The sequence below is a fragment of the Rutidosis leptorrhynchoides genome, chromosome 10 (assembly GCF_046630445.1).
Source record: "Rutidosis leptorrhynchoides isolate AG116_Rl617_1_P2 chromosome 10, CSIRO_AGI_Rlap_v1, whole genome shotgun sequence".
Classification (NCBI taxonomy): domain Eukaryota; kingdom Viridiplantae; phylum Streptophyta; class Magnoliopsida; order Asterales; family Asteraceae; genus Rutidosis; species Rutidosis leptorrhynchoides.
Window position 1 is genome coordinate 23,395,817 of NC_092342.1, and position 20,975 is coordinate 23,416,791.

General features: G+C 34.8%; 1 protein-coding gene and 1 non-coding gene across 2 annotated transcripts; both read right to left on the reverse strand.

Moving 5' to 3' along the window:
• Nucleotides 1–5,299: 5,299 nt before the first annotated feature.
• Nucleotides 5,300–5,414, reverse strand: LOC139873787 (small nucleolar RNA snoR103). The gene has a single exon (XR_011767508.1). It is a non-coding gene; the product is annotated as a small nucleolar RNA snoR103 (small nucleolar RNA).
• A 5,979-nt stretch (nt 5,415–11,393) lies between these two features.
• Nucleotides 11,394–12,626, reverse strand: LOC139870112 (putative F-box protein At3g10430). Its single transcript, XM_071857964.1, has one exon. The coding sequence runs from the start codon at nt 12,624–12,626 to the stop codon at nt 11,394–11,396; it is 1,233 nt and encodes a 410-aa protein (XP_071714065.1).
• Between the last annotated feature and the right edge of the window lie 8,349 nt (nt 12,627–20,975).

The following is a 20,975-nucleotide window of genomic DNA, read 5'->3' on the forward strand; positions in this document are numbered from 1 at the left end:
GTTTTATGCTAGATCAGATGATGTATGCATGAATATGGGCTTATATATTTAAGTTTGAAAAGTTAGAAAATTAGTTTGGTTTTGTTATTCTAATATAGTGATCTAAAATTGGATGTTAATGATAATAATATCTTTATAAACGAACCCTGATGAAGCATATGTATTGGATTGATTTACGATTTTCTGATTGAATGATCGATAAGGATTTTTTGAAGACATATGCAATGAGGGCTCCTTAAAATGATGGGTCGGTGAAAAAAAAAATTATATATATATATATAGTGGTAGGATCAAGAGGGAAGTAACCATTCGGGGGGAAGCAAAAACTTTTTTTTTCGTTTTTTGAAAAACTTTGTTCACGAACATTATAGATGAGATGAAAATATGAACATTTAGTAGAGACACTTTGTGATAAATGTTTTTATTTTGGCTGGAAAACGCTCGAAGAAGTAATATATAACAATTATCGTGTTTTCCGAGCGTATTTTGAGGTTTTAGCTATTGGGGTTTAGATATTAGGGTTTAGATATTAGGGTTTATAGGGTTTAGATATTAGGGTTTAGAAATTTAGGGTTTAGGGTTTAGATTTAGGGTTTAGATTTAGGATTTAGATTGAGTTTTTAACACGAACGGTTTAAAGTTTAGGGTTTAGGGTTTGGTGTTTTGGGTTTATCGAATAAACGCAAAGCACCAAACCCTAAACCCTAAACTCTAAATTGGGCTAAATTTTACTTCACAAAACATGAAAAAAAACGTTCATATTCTTCACGAACAATATTATCTTGAATGTTATTTTTATCGATCGTTTTCCCGCCTAAATAATAACATTCATCACGAAGTGTCTCTTCTAAATGTTCATATTTTCTTGTGATCTTGATGCCGGAAAAAAAATTCAAAAAAAACGAAAAAAAAAAATTTTGCTTCCCCCCGCTTCCCCCCGATTGGTTACTTCCCCATTGATCCTGCCCATATATATATATATATATATATATATATATATATATATATATATATAACGACCTATGCATTTTGATTGGAATTAAATTTCTGAGTTCATTTTAGTAAGAAACAGTCCCACCTTCTACCAAGGGAATTTATGTATATTTACATATCGATGGGTCCTTCCTTATAGAGTGATAATGTCTAGTTGGAAAAATGAAAGGATGTGATGAATATGTTTTTTTAACTAACGGACAGGATCGACTTTTTTTGAAAATTTTCTTGTTGTATGACTACTTTTTGTTTTTCTTATAACAAGTGCAGTGGTCACCGTGCGATTCAACGGGCAGTGGTGACCTTTATTTCGTTTTCATGTTTTGTTTATCGTGACTAGGGGCGGACTTAGTGTATGGTCAGTGATAGCACGCGATACTATTGAAATAAGCGATGTAGTGAGAAAATTTTTGGGTTTTAAACTAGTGACACCAGTGCGATAGTGTACATTAATTCAGATGACACCGTTAAAATAAGTAATCTAGTGGAAATTTTTTTGAGTTCTGTTAAATTCAGGTGGGGCGAACGTCCCCTTTGAGTTATACTAAGTACCGCCACTGACTAGATTGATTTACGATTTGCATATTGAATGATTGATACGGATTCTTTGAAGGCTTATGCAATTAGGGCTAGTAAAAATGATGGGGATGGAAAGAAAAAAAAACCTAACGACCTTTGCATATTGATTGGAATTAATATACAAGGGATCAATAAGATGTGTTCTCTGATGTGACTTTAAAGAACTTGAATAAATTAGTGATAAATGTAATTCTAAATAATAAATCAAAGTTGGAGAAAGAGAATAAAAAGAATTAAAGTAGTTAATGATAATGCAAACTAATGTTGATGCCCCAATTACTAAAGGAAAATCGGTCAAAATGTCCCAATTTCTCAAACTACTTAACGCTATGCCTTTAAATCGGTAATTGCAAAATTGCCCTCTAATCACGTACCACGCTTGATGCGTGTAACTTGATGTGTGCTGCGTGATCAACGAGCGACACTACTATATCACCTAACGCACATCACGCATTGAGAACCACACACAGTGTGTGTTGTGTCGTGCGTGGTGCAAGTTGGACATGATAAGATAAGGATGTTGATGATAAGATTCCTGACAATTTTTCGATTATGAAGATCTTAAAAGGCAAAACTGAGGTCCCGAATTTCATTGTTTTCGTATTATTTCGTCGATTATCAACACGTTAAAAGTCAAAGTCATGTTTTGAATGTATCCTCAATCCCACATGACTACATGAATAGCATCACCACCACAACCATCTCCACCACCACCAGACATTCTCATCACCACCATTAAAAATACATATTTCTATATACCACCATCACTACAGCCACCACCAATAGCATCATCATCACCACCACCACACCAATAACCACCATCGTTATCGCCATTACTACCGTCACAAAGGTCTATCTCTGTAAATTCTTCAGTTGTCATATCAAATGAGAGTATCAAGTTCTTCTTTCGTTTGGTTTCACCCGTAAAAGTCCTATCAAAGGCATACCATTAGGGTTTTTGAATAGCGGAATTACTTATTACGAGCGAGTAAGACCATTATGATTACATAAATAAATAAAATTACTATTAAATAATTGAAAACTACGAGCATACATTGAAGATTAGGATCCTCTCAAGTTATTATATAACTTGATAGGTCATGTTATGGTTTTCGTGAAAAAAATGTAGAGGGCCTTTGTTTTATTTTTTATTTATTTAATTTTTGTATTTTATCACTCTCACAACAATCATAAATTGATCGATTAAGTTATAATGCAACTTGAGTGAATCTCAATCCATAAATTAATCAGAGTTGTATCCTCATCACTGCTGTTGTGAGGAAGGTGAGAAGGTCGTCAAAGATATGCTTAGAATACAACTCAATTCGTTCTTAGCGTACTACAACTTTCTAGACAATTTCATGCCATTTTTTCATTTTTAAGAAAAACGAGTTCTTTCCAGTCTTCATCATAATATGTAAACTCCGATGCCTCAAGATCAAGTTGTTGTCTTAATAAATCGAACAAACGTGCTAAATTAAAGCCGGTAACGTCAACATCTTCTAACGTTTTTTAATCACCGCGATACTATCGCATGTCTTCGCTAAAACATTCACCCGAATGAACATTGAATGTAACGAAACACGGAGTCATGATGAAGTTGGATGAAATTGAAATGGTTAAATGATAATGAAATGGTAGTGAAGAAAAAGAAAAAAAAAAAAAAAAAAAAAAAAAGTGAGGGAAAAGATGGATGAAATTGTGTGAAAATTGTGTTTGAGTGAGGTGTATTTATAGATGAAATTTTATAACTTTATTATTACTAATTATATATTTATTTTTATTAAAAGTATCCCTTTCATTTTGAATTCCAAACACATGTTCGAGTGACATGGGAGACAAATAAAAAATGGCTATGTAGCCCAACACACAGTCTTCTTCTCCGTGCCAGCCACCAGCACGTCGACATCTTCCACCCATCAGCATACCACGTTAGAGGCATGTCGCCGCCGTGCTGGTTAAAAACCCCGTGAGCACGCGCGACAAAGATGGTCTAGCTAAGAATCAATATTCCCTTGTTAAAATGACGATATATTAGATTAGAAATTAAACTTATTTAAAGGAAAAGAAATCCCTACTTGAAATGAAGCCCTAATTTTAAAAAGAGTTCCTCATCGATTTCAATTAGCTCTTGGTGGTATGCAATACTTTCTTCATGTCTACATAGAGTATGAAGTTATGAGCATCTCCAGTTCTCCACTATGCTAAATTGGTGCACTCGGTATAGTCCCCTGCTCCAATATTAAAATTATAGTCAATTAATCAAGCATTTGAAGTGACAACCGGAATTGGTCGGGCATATTGGGCAATGGGTCAAAAATTGATTTTGGTTGAGTAACATCATTTGTGGTGTGGGTCTTTATAGCCAGGTAGGGTTGGATTGACCCGAAACTGCTTTGTCTACTTTCTTAGAAAAAATAGATTAATATGACAATTCTAATTACCATTACCAATTACCAAGACTATAATATTACGACAATGAGTAGATTTTAAAAATATTTAACCAAAGACCATAGACTAATGCTGCTGCTAAAGGAAACAACGATACTTTCACTGATTTTCTAAGGTCGGGCTATTTTAATTAAATTTACAAAAATCCCTCTATGAGAGTTATATATTATGTCTACGGGTTAAAATCAACCCACCCGTTTGATAAGATTGTAGGATCATTTCTAGTCCACAAACATGTCATACATATAACTTTATGAGTTCGCTAATACTCTAAAATCAATTGGTGATAGAAGGAGATTTCCATATGCTTATATGCATACATTATGTTCTTTCCATTTCCTATGTGGGACACACACAAACCAGTTAGCTCCAATAATCACTCAATCGGTTTGTCCACGCTACTTCCACGGACTTATCTAGTACCATCTCGACTTTTTCCGCACCCCCGATCGACCTCTTCACCGACCACGTCCATAATCATCTCAGTTTGAAACCATGCTGCCATTATGCAGCGTCCACACATCTGGGCTACAAACTGGCTAGGATACCATTTATAGGATCGTTTCTAGCCACAAACATGTCATACATATAAGTGCACGAGTTTCCTAGTACTCTAAAATCAATTGGTGATAAATAGAGATTCTCAAATGAGACACACACAAACCGATTAGCTCTGACACAGATAGACCCGCCCATCTCTACATCAAGCAATTAGGTTCTAGAATAATTTTAGTTCATGGTATCTTAAGGTTTTCATTGAACTTAATGAGGAATCTTCCTGGAGTGTGTTATTTTAAAAAGTTGTCTCTTATTGTAATAATGAACAGTACCCATCTAATGACGTCAGCTGACATCGTCTATTTCAAATTTTTCCATTCTCTATTTTTTTTTTTTTTTAAACATTACCCCTTGTCGCACGCGTGGGGTTTTCTAACTCGTTAATTTTGAACTTATCAAGAAACCAATGAATGTGCCTTAGTCAGAGAAGCTTATGCAACTTTTCAATCCATTTGTCCTTAGTACGAGATTACCAAGAAACCACTGAACATGTATGACATCAAAAGATATAGCTATATGAACGAACACTCGTGTCATATCATCGAGCTCATACAAATGGATTAAGAGGTATCATCTTGTTTATTACTTTGGGTTAATTATTATATCTATAATAACTTTTGTGTTGCTTTGTGTTACTAATAATGTCATGCATTTCGGCAAGCAAATTAACTGAATTAACTTTACAAAAAAAAAAAAAAAAAAATTAAAAAAAATCACACAATGTATGTAGGTTCTTTGTGGATATCTTTAGCTAATTAGCTTCATGAAATGCCCACCTAAAGCCAACATGATTACTGTTTGTCCATATTTACAGCAAGCAGCACATACTTAACTGGCATGCCAAGAATTAGGACAATTGACGAAAAACATGTCCATTCAGTAAAAGCTTCAATAGCACAAACCACCAAAATCAAATTGAACTACGTAATCTCCATAACAATCTAGATCAAATTTGCCGTTCTTCATCTTGAGAATAATAGGGATGAAGTTGCGAATGTTATTCACAGTTACAGCTGGGTGAAGTTTTTGATTTTCGTCCATGGTTGAAACGAGTGAAAATCGAAGAAGAACAGAAGAAAAATGCAGAAGAAATTTGTGGGGAAGAAGATGTATTTTAAAAGAGAGGGATCGTAAAAAAATCTGTAACCATAATATAATGTAAACCGTGTCCCATATTATTAGTTTGCATCGATATATATACATGACATGCGAATATTCTAGACTGACAACCATTCTTATATTTTGAGAATGGATTTACATTTACATCACTATCTATTCTATATATATCTATATAATATACAAATATAACATCACTAAATATGGCTAGAGTATATTGTTATTTAAGAGAATTAAAAAGCTGTAATTGTATTGATCAGTTTATATTGATGAACTTGAATTGATACAAGCTTGAAAATTAATTTCTTTACAATGAAATGCTCAACTATTTATACAACAAAGGAGTAACAGCTAATTGGTCCTAAAGAGCCATTGGGAGTTATAGCCGTTGATGGCTTTTATTTTATTTTCTAACAGAATAAAGGAACTGGCCGTTAGACATATCTTGGTCAACTCTAATCAACTCTTTAAAGGAAATGATGAATTGATAACAATTCTGATCCTTTTATTTCAACACTCCCCCTCAAGTTGAATAGTGGGATCTCCGAAATTCAACTTGACTAATACTTCTTTAAATAGTCTTCCATTAACTGATTTGGTGAGGATGTCTGCGAGCTGGTCTTCTGATCTCACAAATGGTAGAGAGATGATTTCTGCTTCAAGCTTTTCCTTGATAAAATGTCTGTCGATTTCAACATGTTTTGTCCGATCATGTTGAACTGGGTTTTCTGAAATAGCAATGGCTGCTTCGTTATCGCAAAAAATCTGACTATTGTCTTCTGGTGGAAATCCGATTTCTGTTAGTAGCTTTCGGATCCATAACGCTTCTTGAACTCCTCGTGCTATCCCTCTGAACTCAGCTTCAGCACTTGAAAGAGCTACAACCTTTTGTTTTTTACTTTTCCATGTAACCAGGTTCCCGCCAACTGAGGTAAAATACCCTGATGTGGATTTTCTGTCTCCTTTTTCACCTCCCCAACTTGCATCTGTATATATTTGAGTTTTGAGGTGTCCGTTGTTTTTGAATACAACTCCATGTCCAGCTGTTCCTTTGAGGTATCTGATGATTCTCCACACAGCTTCCATGTGATGTACTTGAGGGTGATGCATAAATTGGCTGACAACTCCTACTGCATACGCTATATCTGGGCGAGTATGAGCAAGGTAGATCGGTTTTCCAACGATCCTTTGATATTGAACTTTATCTGCAAGTTCAACTCCTTCTTCAATAAACAACTTCTGGTTTGGGATTGCAGGGGTCTCGGCTGGTTTGCAGTCGATCATTCCTGTTTCAGCAAGTAAATCAAGCACATATTTCTTTTGACATATAAATATTCCTTGTTGAGATCGTAAAACTTCAATCCCTAAGAAGTATTTTAGTCTTCCCAAATCTTTCATTTCAAATTCGTTTGATAAATTTGTTTTTAATTTAAAAAATTCATCTCTGTCATTTCCTGTAATTATCATGTCATCAACATAAATAATCAAGCAAGTTATCATTTTGTTTCTTTGTTTTAAAAATAAAGTGTGGTCTGAATTACTCTGTTTATAGCCATATTTTTTCATTGCTAAGGTAAATTTTCCAAACCAAGCCCGAGGGGATTGCTTAAGCCCATATAAAGATTTTTTAAGGCGACAAACTTCCCTATTTTTGAAGTTTTCTGTGAATCCTGGTGGAGCTTGCATATAGACCTCTTCCTTGAGCTCGCCGTGTAGAAAAGCATTTTTCACATCAAACTGGTGAAGAGGCCATCCTTTATTTGCGGCAACAGAGAAGAGAACTCTAATGGTGTCAATTTTAGCCACCGGTGAGAAAGTCTCGGAATAGTCTATCCCATAAGTCTGAGTATATCCCTTGGCAACTAGCCGAGCTTTGTATCTGTCAATTGTGCCATCTGGTTTGTGTTTTATTGTAAACACCCATCGACATCCTACTGGCTTCTTCTCTTTGGGAAGAATACATTTTTCCCATGTATCACTTTTCTTCAAAGCTTCCATTTCAACTTCCATTGCCTTTCTCCATTTTTTTGATTTCAGCGCTTGTTCTATGGTAGTTGGTCTATCTTCAGAGTATATCGCGGAATTGAATTTCTTTGCTTCTTCTGATAAATTTCCGTTGGCAATATTCGCCATTGGATATCTCGATCTAAGAGCTTCTTTCTCGGGATCATATCTTTTAGGTGGAACTCCCCGGTTAGCTCTTGGAGGAAGTACATAACCTTCATTTGATTCATTTTGACTTGCAACAGGTTTCACTGGAATCTGTTGAGTTGATTCGTGATTTGAACTTTGCAGTTCGTCGGGAGTTGATTCACTTTGATTTGAACTTTGCGGTTCGTCGGGAATTGATTCACTTTGATCTGAACATTCTGGTTTATCTTGTGTTGTAGTATTTGGTGTCTCGGGATTTGGTGTTGATGTTGATGTTTGGATATTGTCGGGATTTGATATCGGAATTTGGATATTTGGAATTTGGATATTGTCGGGATTTGAATTTGGAATTTGGATATTTTCAGGTTTAGGTGTCCATTGTATCCAACTTAGAGTGTCATTATCCTCTTTCTCCCCCTCACTTGTGAGTTGGGTATGATAAAAATATTCTGTTTCGAGAAAGTCACAATTCATGGTAGTGTAGACATGACGTTTCTTTGGACTATAGCACCGATACCCTTTTTGGTTGATCCCATAACCAACCATCACACATTTTTCCGCACATGGATCTAGTTTGGTGCGCTCACTTTTTGGGATGTGAACAAAGACGGAACACCCAAATATGCGAGGTTCAATGCTAAATGAGGTCGGAAGGGTATGAAATTGGGAAAGAGTATCTTTAGGAGTTTTTGTGCCCAAAACTTTAGTAGGTAATCGGTTAATAAGATAGGTAGCGGAAGCAAGAGCTTCGGGCCAAAAACTTTTCGGAGCCTTGGATTCAATTAATAAAGCTCTTGTCATTTCTAAAAGTAGTCGATTTTTACGTTCGGCTACGCCATTTTGCTCGGGAGTATGAGCACACGAGGTTTGATGAATAATCCCATTATTTTCGCAAAAAAGTTTCATTGATGAGTTTACAAACTCACCCCCATTATCGGATCTTAACATTTGTATGTTTTTGTTAAATTGAGTTTGTACCATTTTATAAAAGTGAGAAAATTTATCAAAAACTTCTGATTTGTGGGTTAAAAAATAAATCCAAGTCATTCGTGAATGGTCATCAATAAATAAGACAAAGTACCGGAAATTTCTCCCCCCAATAACCGGTGCAGGACCCCATACATCAGAATGAATTAAAGCAAAAGGAACATCTTTTCTCGTATTACTTGGTTTAAAAGTACTTCGGTGGCTTTTAGCCAAAATACAAGTTTCACAGTTTAAAGCAACATTTGATGGAAAAAGACTCGGAAATAAAGCATGTAGGTATCCGACAGATGGGTGACCCAACCTCCTATGCCATAACCAAGCTTCCCTCGAAGGTGTTCCGTGGGCAAGCATCACGGTACCTTGTTGGGTTACTTCGTTCACATAGTACAACCCGCCCCGTTCGGTGCCACGCCCAATAATTTTCCCAGTTCTGATATCTTGAAGGATACAGAAAGCGGGATGTAGTAAAACGGAGCAATTCAATTCTTTTGTAACGTGACTAACGGATAAAAGTTTATGTGACAAGGTTGGAATATATAAACAATTAGATAAGTTCATAGTTGGAGTAATTTCAATTTTTCCACCCCCTTCAACTTGTACAACACCTCCATTAGCCGTTTGAATTTTACTAACCCGAGGTTTTGATTGAGCATAAAAATCGGATTTTTCAAAACTCATGGTGTGTGTAGCACCACAATCAAAAATCCATTCGTTACTTTTTGTGCTATTTGAAACTACATTTGCTTTACCATTTAAAAATCTAGTGTCAAAAATAGAAGTTCTAAAAAAGTTGGTGCTGTTTTGCAAATTCTTATCAATCATGGATTTATTTGAAAAAGATGTAGAGATGGAGGGACCCCTTTGCAATTTTTGGTCAACAGAAGACTTGTGACTACAATTCACCACGTGAACTTTCTTTTTATCCACCCATTTCTTATCATTTTTCTCATGTAAAGTCATTTGCTTTTTATCTATTTCCAAGTTATGTTTTAATCCAGTTCTCTCTCTTGTCTCTTGAAGACAATAAAAACGATTATGGGTTTCAAATGTTGCTTCATCTCCGATTGATGTCGGAAAGTTGTATTTATGATCTAAAGTATTTGCTCTTTCAGTTTTTAAGCAATTAGGGTTTTCCCTTTTTTCTATGGCAGATTTTCGTGACGAGAAAGTGAAAGGAGACTTACCTCTGACCTTTTTATGGGCGATTCTTGAGGCGCCGCTGCTGGTAACCTCTTGGTGGCCGCCGGCTGCCGCTACTTTCGCCGCTGCCGTCACCGTTTTGCTGTCTTCCCGGTTGCTCCAGCACTCGGGGTAACCAATAATTCTAAAACAGTTATCTTTAATGTGTTTAGACATACCACGGTATGTACATTCCATTTGTGGTGTCAATTGGCGGTTTTCTACAGTGAATTTTGTTTTGATGGTTGTGGATTCTGTTGCCCCCCCTTGTGACGGTATTTTATTTGACCTTGCCCCAAGGGTTCGTTGGCGTAGAACTTCCAGGTAACTCTGTTTGCTTAAAACGTTGGTCGGTTTGATGTTGGTTTCATGATGAACTGAGCTACCGTCGTGAGACATGGCGGCTCAATTCTTTGGTAAATGACTGAAGCTAAATTGGTGTTTTGATCCAAGATCAACACTATAGCTCTGATGCCATGTTATTTAAGAGAATTAAAAAGCTGTAATTGTATTGATCAGTTTATATTGATGAACTTGAATTGATACAAGCTTGAAAATTAATTTCTTTACAATGAAATGCTCAACTATTTATACAACAAAGGAGTAACAGCTAATTGGTCCTAAAGAGCCGTTGGGAGTTATAGCCGTTGATGGCTTTTATTTTATTTTCTAACAGAATAAAGGAACTAGCCGTTAGACATATCTTGGTCAACTCTAATCAACTCTTTAAAGGAAATGATGAATTGATAACAATTCGATCCTTTTATTTCAACATATATCTTCGGTTAATACAACCAAATGACAAAAATGAGCCTCAAACGTGGTGCTTGTATATTACTCATCATCAGTCCACACATTGTGATTTTTTACAGCCCGTGACACTTTCAGCAGCTAGCACAAGGACTATATTATTCAGATTCATGAAAATTTGATGACCAATTTATGAGGTTTCGTTTGTGGTCCGTATAATAATATAACATGTGTTTATACATATCAAACCACTAATAATAAGTTTTTTATTCTCTAATACAAACACTCTTACGAAAAGAAAAGGTGCCTCTTCGCTGCACAATAAATGTGTCTTATACGCTGATTGTAGGAAACTAAAAGAGTAAAAAATGCATAAATGATAACCAAAATGATAAATCTGGCCATTGACATCTGAATACAGAGTACTTATAACTAAACATAATAAAGCTCACAAAAAATGTGATATTATAATCCAAAAACTTAGGAACATCTAATATGTAGTGTATATACCTTTCAATAAATCCAACTAAATTGCCTATAATTGTAGTTCAATCCACATACCTTGCTTACTTGCTCCAAGAGTTAGTCATGTGTTCTTAGCTCTGGACTTTAGAATGTTACTAATAGCTTCATTCTCCACCTCGGTGATCAAGCAAAACTAGTGTTTCAATGTATGATTGTGCCAAGCATAGATACCCAGCACTAGTAATCCCAATATCACTGATTTCTCCCAACTTGGGTTCATAAACTACTATATTTCCTATATAATTTTTATCAGTAGTGGTCATTCCAGTATCAATAATAGGTTCACCAGTTTTCCTAAAGCCATGTACCTCATCTATTCCTAATGATTCAATTGGTGACTTAATAACGAATAGCTTTGTAAACGAGTTTGGAACCCCATGCTCCATCCTCCATACAGAAATCTCTTTACCATATCCACCTTTGGGTTGAAGCACAACAAGAGATGTCCCTAACTTAGATATACTCAAGTAGCCGCAACAACCGTATGCTTTACCCGCATATTCTTCTTTTAAACCGTCACAAAGGTCTATTTCTGTAAATTCTTCGGTTGTCATATCAAATGAGAGTATTAAGTTCTTCTTTCGTTTGGTTTCAGGCGTAACAGTCCTATCAAAGGCATACCAATAAATACACTTATCTACACATACATGCTCCCGGTCCAATTCAATGGATATACGGGGCACATTCATAGAGAAACTCCTCCTGCAAGACCCCGAACTTAAACTAAAAATCTCAATTTGGGAGTGCTTATCAATATCTAGATAATCAAAACGCAAAGTTGAAATATAAGATATTTTGACAAGTTTATGGACACTAGTACGAGGACAGACCCCAAAACCAAAAACGCATCGGAACTTCATATCGTTTTCGCCACCAGGGACAATGACAGGAACCGATTTTTGAATCGTAGGATTCCATAGAACAAATGTTTTCGCTTCACCAAATGAATAATACCAGTAAGTAGATTCACCGAAATTGACGCACAAGCAGAACACACCTTGAGAGCTACCCAATATACTTGGATCATAACCAAGTAGTTGTGTAGAACAAGATGGAAGAATCAGGGGAAACTTGTTTTGGGGAAAACTATCATCATCCACAATTGTAACATATTTTAAATCTTCTACGTTTGAATAATGGTCATAAGTTGATGAGTCATAACTTACAAGTACACGATGCTGCAGCTGATCGTTGTTTAAGTGGTAATTAGCAACAAACTCGGAGCTATCAATTATTGACTTCCATGATTTTGAGACTGATCTGAATTGAAGCAATGATTTAATGGGAAGCTTTTTGATGATTTCGATTTGGATATCGAAAGGTACGTATTCAGACATTATGATTCTGTGTTCAATTGTGTGTTTGATTTTCGGAAGGTTAGGGTTTGAATCAGGGTTTGAAGATACTTATAGAGCGAGCACTAGAAGAACCGACCGTGAAGAATTGGCCCATTGGGTTTTATAACAAACTAGTTCATATTTGAAGCAAGCAGCTCCGCTCATTGCAATGACCCCCACAGACTTCATTAAACAAACTATAATTCTATTTGATCTCAAATTAAAATTAAAGTTCTGATATTCGGATAATCCAATATTCCAATCCAAAATTTTCAGATATCCGAAAATCGAATATCCGAAATTTTGGATTCGGATATCTGATGGCCAAATTCACTATCCGAATTTTCGGATATCCGAATTTTTGGATATCCGATTTTGAACACCCTTATTTATGAATATGGGCTTGTATATCTACGTTTGAAAATTTGGAAAATTAGTTTGGTTTTGGTATTCAAATATAGCTATCTAAAATTGAATGATAATAATATCTTTATAAAATGAAGCATATGTACTGGATTGATTTACGAATTTCAGAATGAATGATTAATACGGATTCTTTGAAGGCATATGCAATTAGGGCTAGTAAAAATGATGAGATGGAAAGAAAAAAAAAACGAACGACCTTTGCATATTGATTGGAATTAATATACACATGATGAATATGATGTGTTCTGTGATGTGATTTTAAAGAACTTGAACAAAATTAGTGAATAAATGTAAATCTAAATAATACATGAAAGTTTAGGGAGAAAGAGTATAGAAAGAATTAAATTAAAGTAGTTAATGATGATGCAAACTAATGTTGATGCCCCAATTCAGAGGTGTCTTCGGAACATGTGCGAAATGTGCATTCGAATATGGTTCCAAATTTTTTAAGGCCCAAATTTTTTAAAAACATATGTAATAATTCATTTATTTATATATCGTGAAAGAATATCCTACTCGCGGTCTACCATGTCACAAGAAATACTTAATAGATTTATGTTTATATGTATTGAAAAAAATATAATGTGGCGCTTCAAAAAATGTTATGATGACAGTTTTATATATAGAACAGTTTAATTATAATAAGTTGTCAACTATTTGAGAATAACACTTCGCTAAAGTTGTTTTGAGAAATAATAATTCTATTGATTCCGTTATCATAGTATAATATTTTATAGGTATTGAAAAATTTAATGTTTATTGTGGTCCATTTTTATATTTCGAACAGGGCCTCCAAAATCAGCGAGACGACCCAGCCCCAATTACTAAAGGAAAATCGGTCAAAATGTCCCGATTTCTCAAACTGCTTAAAGATATGCCTTTAAATTACGATAATTACAAAATTGCCCTCTGATCACGCACCACGCATGATGCGTGTAACTCGATGTGTGATGTGTGATCAACGAGCGACACTATTATATCACCTAACGCACATCACGCATTGAGAACCACGCACAGTGTGTGTTGTGTTGTGCGTGGTGCACGTTGGACATGATAAGATAAGGGTGTTGATGATAAGATTCTTGACAATTGTTCGATTATGAAGATTTTAAAAGGCAAAACTGAGGTCCCGAATCTCACTGTTTTCTGATTATTTCGTTGACTATCAACACGTTAAAAGCCAAAAGTCGGGTATTGAATTTATCATCAGTCCCACTCACTATCCCCACATGACTACATGAATACCACTATCACCACCACAACCATCTCCACCACCAGACATTCTCATCACCACCATTAAAAATACATATTTCTCTATACCACCATCACTACCGCCACCACCAACAGCATCATCATCACCACCACCACCACACCAATAACCACAATCGTTATCGCCATTACTACACGGTTCACTACCAACATGATTTCCACACCAATTATGCCACCAACAACATCATCACCACTGCTTCCTCGTTCATGGCCATCACCAACATCATCACCACCTTCATCTTCACCTCCAAAGTCGAATTATAAGCAACACGCACTAAGCACAACTCTCTGTGCGTGGTGTGTGGTGCGTGGTGATGCTTAAAAGACAGAAAGAAACGTCGTTGAAGCAAAAAATAGAAAGAAAAAAAAAATATGTTTCACGAGCTTAAAACAGCTCATCAACGGAATCTTCAATTTTTCAGGATAACTGATCATTTATTTTACTTTTCAGGGAAATTGATCTTGCTGACGATATCTTTAAGTTCTTGATGATTCACCATTTTCCGCATGATGTTATCATCCGCAATCATCACATTCACCATTTTCCTGGGTTCTCTATCAGCCTCGATAGATGGCGAAAATAGCAGTTCAGGTACCCGTCATTTCTCAATTTGTTGATCATATTTGTCCTCGATGATGGTTCCAGTTTTATTGAATTGTAGATGTGGAGTCCATACAGTCAACTTAGTGCGTATTAAAACTTAGACTTATAGAATTATAGTTACATTGTTGGTGATGGATACGATGGTAAAAAAAAAGGTACTTGGAAACGGTTGCATATTTTGAATACCCGAATGCAATAATATAGGTGTCTTTTTCATAAAAGAACCATCAAGTACAACATGTGAACCTTATAACCAAGTGAAAGAGGGATGACATCTACCTAAGTCTATATTTATTAAAATTGTTCTCCAACAGCTTTAATAGGCAGGGCCTGTTTGATTCTTTATCACTTCAACAAGCTTTGACAATGCGGTGTATATTACACACACGCACGCAATATACACCGTGTTTTCAAAGCTTGAAGTGGCAAACAATAAAACAACTCATGCGTGTTAGCAGTTTGAGGAGAATTCTATAAATATGAATTTAGGTAGATGTCATCCCTCTTTCACTTAGTTATAAAATTCACATGTTGTACTTATGGTTGTTATTATATTAAAAAGGCACCTATAATATAAAATTATAGAGAGAACAACATGTGGCAACATTAAATACGAAGGTGACACGTGACAGAATTTAAACAGGGAGTGACACATAGGATTATTGGCACTTGCTTTATTATATGTATAGAATAGATAGATAGATAGATAGATAGATAATATACAACACATAACCTTAACGTGTATCCTATAATCTCGAACACTATATAGGGTTGTCAAAAGTAAAAGACTAGTTGAACTATTTGTGGGAATAATTGTACGGTTGTGTATAATTAAATCATATGAACTAGCTTAAGACCCGCGGATTTACGGGTTTCGACAATAAAATTTTCAAAAATAATAAATTATGTATTAGCCAACAAAATTCGACACAAAATATGTATAATAAACAAATGAAGGCAAAGAATGTTAGTAAACAAACATACTATCTGGTTTGTGGCTCCAAACATACTATCTGTAAACCAACATGAACAAAAAGTGTTACCCTATAAGATTATAATAACAAAAGAAACTTCATAATGTTGCGTACTTACATCTCGGTTCGGTGATCCACAATTGCAAGGAAAGTCCCTTTGCAGACAATTTAATCCATTGGGGACAGAAGAGGGACAGAAGAGTTGAATTCAAATTAGCGATTAAATTAGTAGTAACCCACAAGTTATCTGTATTATTCTGAACCATTTAAAGTGAAGTTGTTCACAATTAAGTTACTTGTAACAACCCAAACCAATAACCAACCAAATATGCGAAACAATTTTTTTTTTTTTTTATATAACAGTGGAGTGCGCCACGCGCACCACCTCGGGGTGCGCGGCGTGCACAGGTCTGTTTTCAGTTCTGTCCGGTTTTGCAATTTTTCAAATAAAGATCTCCCACTTCCCGACATATTTAGACGAAACGCTTTTCACAACATGTCATAATAGTTAAAACTCACACGATTCAATAATAAAATGAGTTTTACAAAACGGGGCCCACATCGGCCGTTTTACGAGTTTCATACAAAACACGAGTTTCGACCACATTAGTTTAAATTCCAAACGACACTAAGAGCATGGTGTTTGGGGTTAAACTACCCAAATCTCGGTCAAACTCCAAAAGCTATCACATCCAAAAGCGTCCCCTATCAAACAAGCGGGAATCTCTAATCCAACCGTACACCCTTACCCTTGTCAACGCCCGAGCCTATAAAAAGATAAACAACGAGAGGGTAAGCTAAAGCTTAGTGAATGCAATAATTATACATATACATATATAACTTACTTACTTGCAAACACTTACAACAAATCCGCATACATACTAGCAACATAATTAGCATACCTTTACAATGTATAACGCTAAATCCTCGATAACATAAGCTAGTATAACAAATTCATATAACGCAACAACACAATACGTTACAACACAATACATAAGCATTGATGTTCACAACATCCATTAGTATTCGAATCCCAAGGCTAGCTCAACGAATGACATCGTCAACATCGAACTTAATTCCCATTCGCCCTAATAAATGTGGTATCGTCAACATCGAACTTAAACCCACATATGAGGTATCGTCAACATCGAACTTAAACCCTCATCGAATTTCACTACAATAGCGGTATGGCTTCATCAACATCGAACTTTAAATCCATACATGAGGTATCGTCAACATCGAACTTAAACCCTCATCAAAACGAACCAACAATATACTCTAGGATATGGTATCGTCAACATCGAACTTTAACCCATACCCCACAAGTAAATAAATCATATACACACATATATAATTATTCCACTCACCTCAACGATTTGGTGATGATTTTATACTTCCGAATGCTTCAAAGCCGAGTACCTAATACAATAAGTACTCAATCAACAAACAAACTTGTTGGGCTAAACACCAACAATTCACTCAAGTGCATTTAATGATTTAAATGCATTAAATGCCCCATTTTCACCAAAACCGCCCCTTAAGGGTCAAGACCATCATCAATCACTTAAAAGCTAGTGATTAAGGTCTATCATTAACCCCTTTGACTCACTTAAAGTCAACACACCCATTTTGGGTCATCCACTAACCCAACTAACACCCATTTACCAATTAGCTAGGTGTGCTAGTAATTAACTAACCAATTAGGACTCATAAACATCAATTAACACTTTGAAACCCTAAGTTAGTTACCATTGAGTCTTCATGACTCCATCTTATCCAAGAACACCTAAAATCAACAAATATGGGTTTTATGTTCTTCATTTACCCAAACCTTAACCCTACACAAAATCAAAGTAAGGAAATCAAGATTAGAGCTTACCACTACAACCCCAACGTAGCTAGTGAGTAGATGAACGACTTTAATACCCGCGCTTTGGCCCGAGAACAACTTCTTCCTCTTGGATTTAAGCTTTCTTACTAAAGAAATCATACTCTCTCTCCAAAATTAAAGTGAAGAAGATAAGGTTGTTGAAAATGGAGTGAATGATACCCCAAGATCTGACCTACTGGCCTCCAACTCGTCCACAAGTGAAATTACCAAAAAGCCCATCAAAATATCTGAATAAACCAAACAGAACCCGGCTACAGTGAGGAGTGCGCCAGGCGCACCCCTAAGTGTGCGCTGAGCGCACCCTGCTCAGTTCGCCCTCTGACCTCTGTTTTAATATACAAGGTCACCCACACTTCATGTACCCTATTTACTCTGTTGTACAATGAAGATTAGGGTCTTACAACTCTCCCCCACTTGAATCGGAGCGCGTCCTCGCGATCCAAGCCGCATGACAAGAGGGAAGATAAACCAACACAAACTCTTCGGGCTCCCAAGTAAATTCGGAACCTTTACTACGACGCCATTGAACTTTAAAAGTTCTCACTTCTTTATTTCTCAACCTTTTGACCTTCTCATCGAGTATGGCAATCGGCTCCTCAATATATTCTAACTTATTGTTTAGCTCAATCTCGTCTAATGGCACCGATGATGAATCATCCGCAAGACACTTACGAAGATGGGAAACATGAAATGTATTATGTATCCCCGCAAGCTCTTCGGGTAATTCCAAACGATACGCGACTTCACCAACACGAGCTAAAATTTTAAAAGGACCAATAAACCTAGGAGCTAACTTTTCCCGTTTTCGAAACCGAATAACACCTTTCCATGGCGAAAACTTAAGCATCACCATGTCACTTTCTTGAAATTCGATCATGTCCGCATACGACTTTTGTCTATCTTACGCCTTTTTCAAATGATCCCGAATCATATCAATCTTCGTATTCGTTTCTAATACCAAATCGGTACTCCCGATTTCATTTTGACCAATCTCACTCCAACAAATCGAAGTTCAACACCTTCGCCCATAAAGCATCTCATAAGGTGGCATCCCGATACTAGTATGATAACTATTATTGTACGAGAATTCCACCAAAGGTAAGTGCTCATCCCAACTACTACCGAAATCAATAATACACGCCCGTAACATACCTAAAATGTCCCGTTCATATTGATTATAAACGTTCCATATTAATTGATTTCGTTTCGAGGTTTTGACTGTGACGACCCGGGAATTTCCGACCAAATTTAAACTTAATCTTATATGATTTCGACACGATAAATAAAGTCTGTAATGTTGAGTCTCGAAAACTTTGGAACAGCTTACATGAATACGTTTGTCCTTTTGACCATTCCCGTCGATTCACGAACAATTGAGGGTAAATAAATAAGTATATATAAATGTATGTATATATATAATAATAATTGGAAGTAATAAAATATAATATAAACATTAAAATTAACTATGTAAAATAGAATATAAAATAATTAAAATAAATCTAATTATATATACATAAATGTTATACATAAGTAGTATTATATATAATGTAAGATATATAAAATTTATAAGGATTTAGTATTCAATATAAGTTATTTTATAATATATATAATTAGTAAATATGATATAATTAATAAACTGTAACATTAATATATTAAATGTAATTACAAGTTAAAAATATATTTGTATAATATTATTACTACTTTTATTATTATTATCAATAACAATATTATTAATATCCTTATTCTAACATGAAAATAGAATACATATAACTTGTTATACCTTTATATCACTTGTATTATTAGATATTATTATCATTAGCATTGTATTAATTGTTGATATTATTATTTAGTGTTATTATTATTATTACTATCATTAATATAAATAATACTATTATCATTATAGTTATTACTAGGTATAATTATTAAGTATTATTAGTATTATTATGCAAATTGTTATTTGTATCATTAATATCATTATTTTTACTAAACTTATTAAAATCATTATTAATATTAGTAGTAACAATTATTATTATTATTATCATAAATAATTATGATTATTATTATTATTATTATTAAAATATTTATTAATTATTAATAGTAATTATAATTTATAAAATCACTATGAATACAAGTATTCTGTTAAACTTAACTATCAGCTTTTGCTCTTCTGCTTACCCTACATATCAGTTGATTGATTTTGAAAATCAATTGAATATTTATCACTTGTATCAAATCGTACGAATTTGTTTGAGGTCATAGTCGAACCCTACTTATTTTTGTTCCTGTCTTGCATATTGTTAAACGCCAATTTCACTTATCAGATACAAATGATAGTGACAAATTATAACTGATACATTAAGTCTCAATCATGCTATATACGCCTTCTACTGCAATTCAAGTCAATATATTAAAAATCAAAACCCAATTTGAAAAGAAAAACACTACGACACCTCTGTTCTTTAGTCCTTTTATCAAAAGCTCAATTTCTAAATTAAATACAAAAAGTATAAATGAGGTTTTGTTAGGATTATATTACTCAATCTCTCTGCAAACTTTCACACTCCAATTCCTCAAACTGAGTCTTAATTTGAGAGTTAAACTTTTAAATTAAAAAGTTAAAGAATTTGTTCTTGGGTAAATTCGAATTTATTTTGAAATTTTAGATCAAATTGATGAATCAGATAGTTTACATGAACGATTTAGAGTCTATTTCGTGTTGGAACATTTGTCTAAAACATCACAGAAATCAAAAATCGATTTATTTTTTCTCTCCTTAAAACCGTCGCTGACACAGCAGCTATTCTTGGGCTTTTATTTTTTTCAGTAATATTAATTTGAAATAATTGTTACGAGTGCTTATGAATTGTATTGTGTCCTAAAACTCATTCATTATATAATTGATTTGATTCACTGGTCGTCCAACGGTTTGAGGAAGAAGATAAAACAAGAACATATAAATTACGAGTTATATACATACTGATGGGGGTATAAAACAGAAAACAGGCCACAGCCTGAATGGTTAAGGCGTATTCGGGTATGCGAGAGGTCGGATGTTCGAGTCTAGGCAGAGGCAGTTCTTTTTACAACTCTTTTTTAAAGGTAGTTATTTATATTGATTACCATTATTATCATATTTATAATTAATATTATCATTTCCAAGATAATATTAGTAGTTGAATAAATAA

Bases quoted from the DNA above. Each gene is read 5' to 3' on its own strand.
- LOC139870112 (XM_071857964.1), bottom strand. From the start codon at position 12,626: ATGTCTGAATACGTACCTTTCGATATCCAAATCGAAATCATCAAAAAG.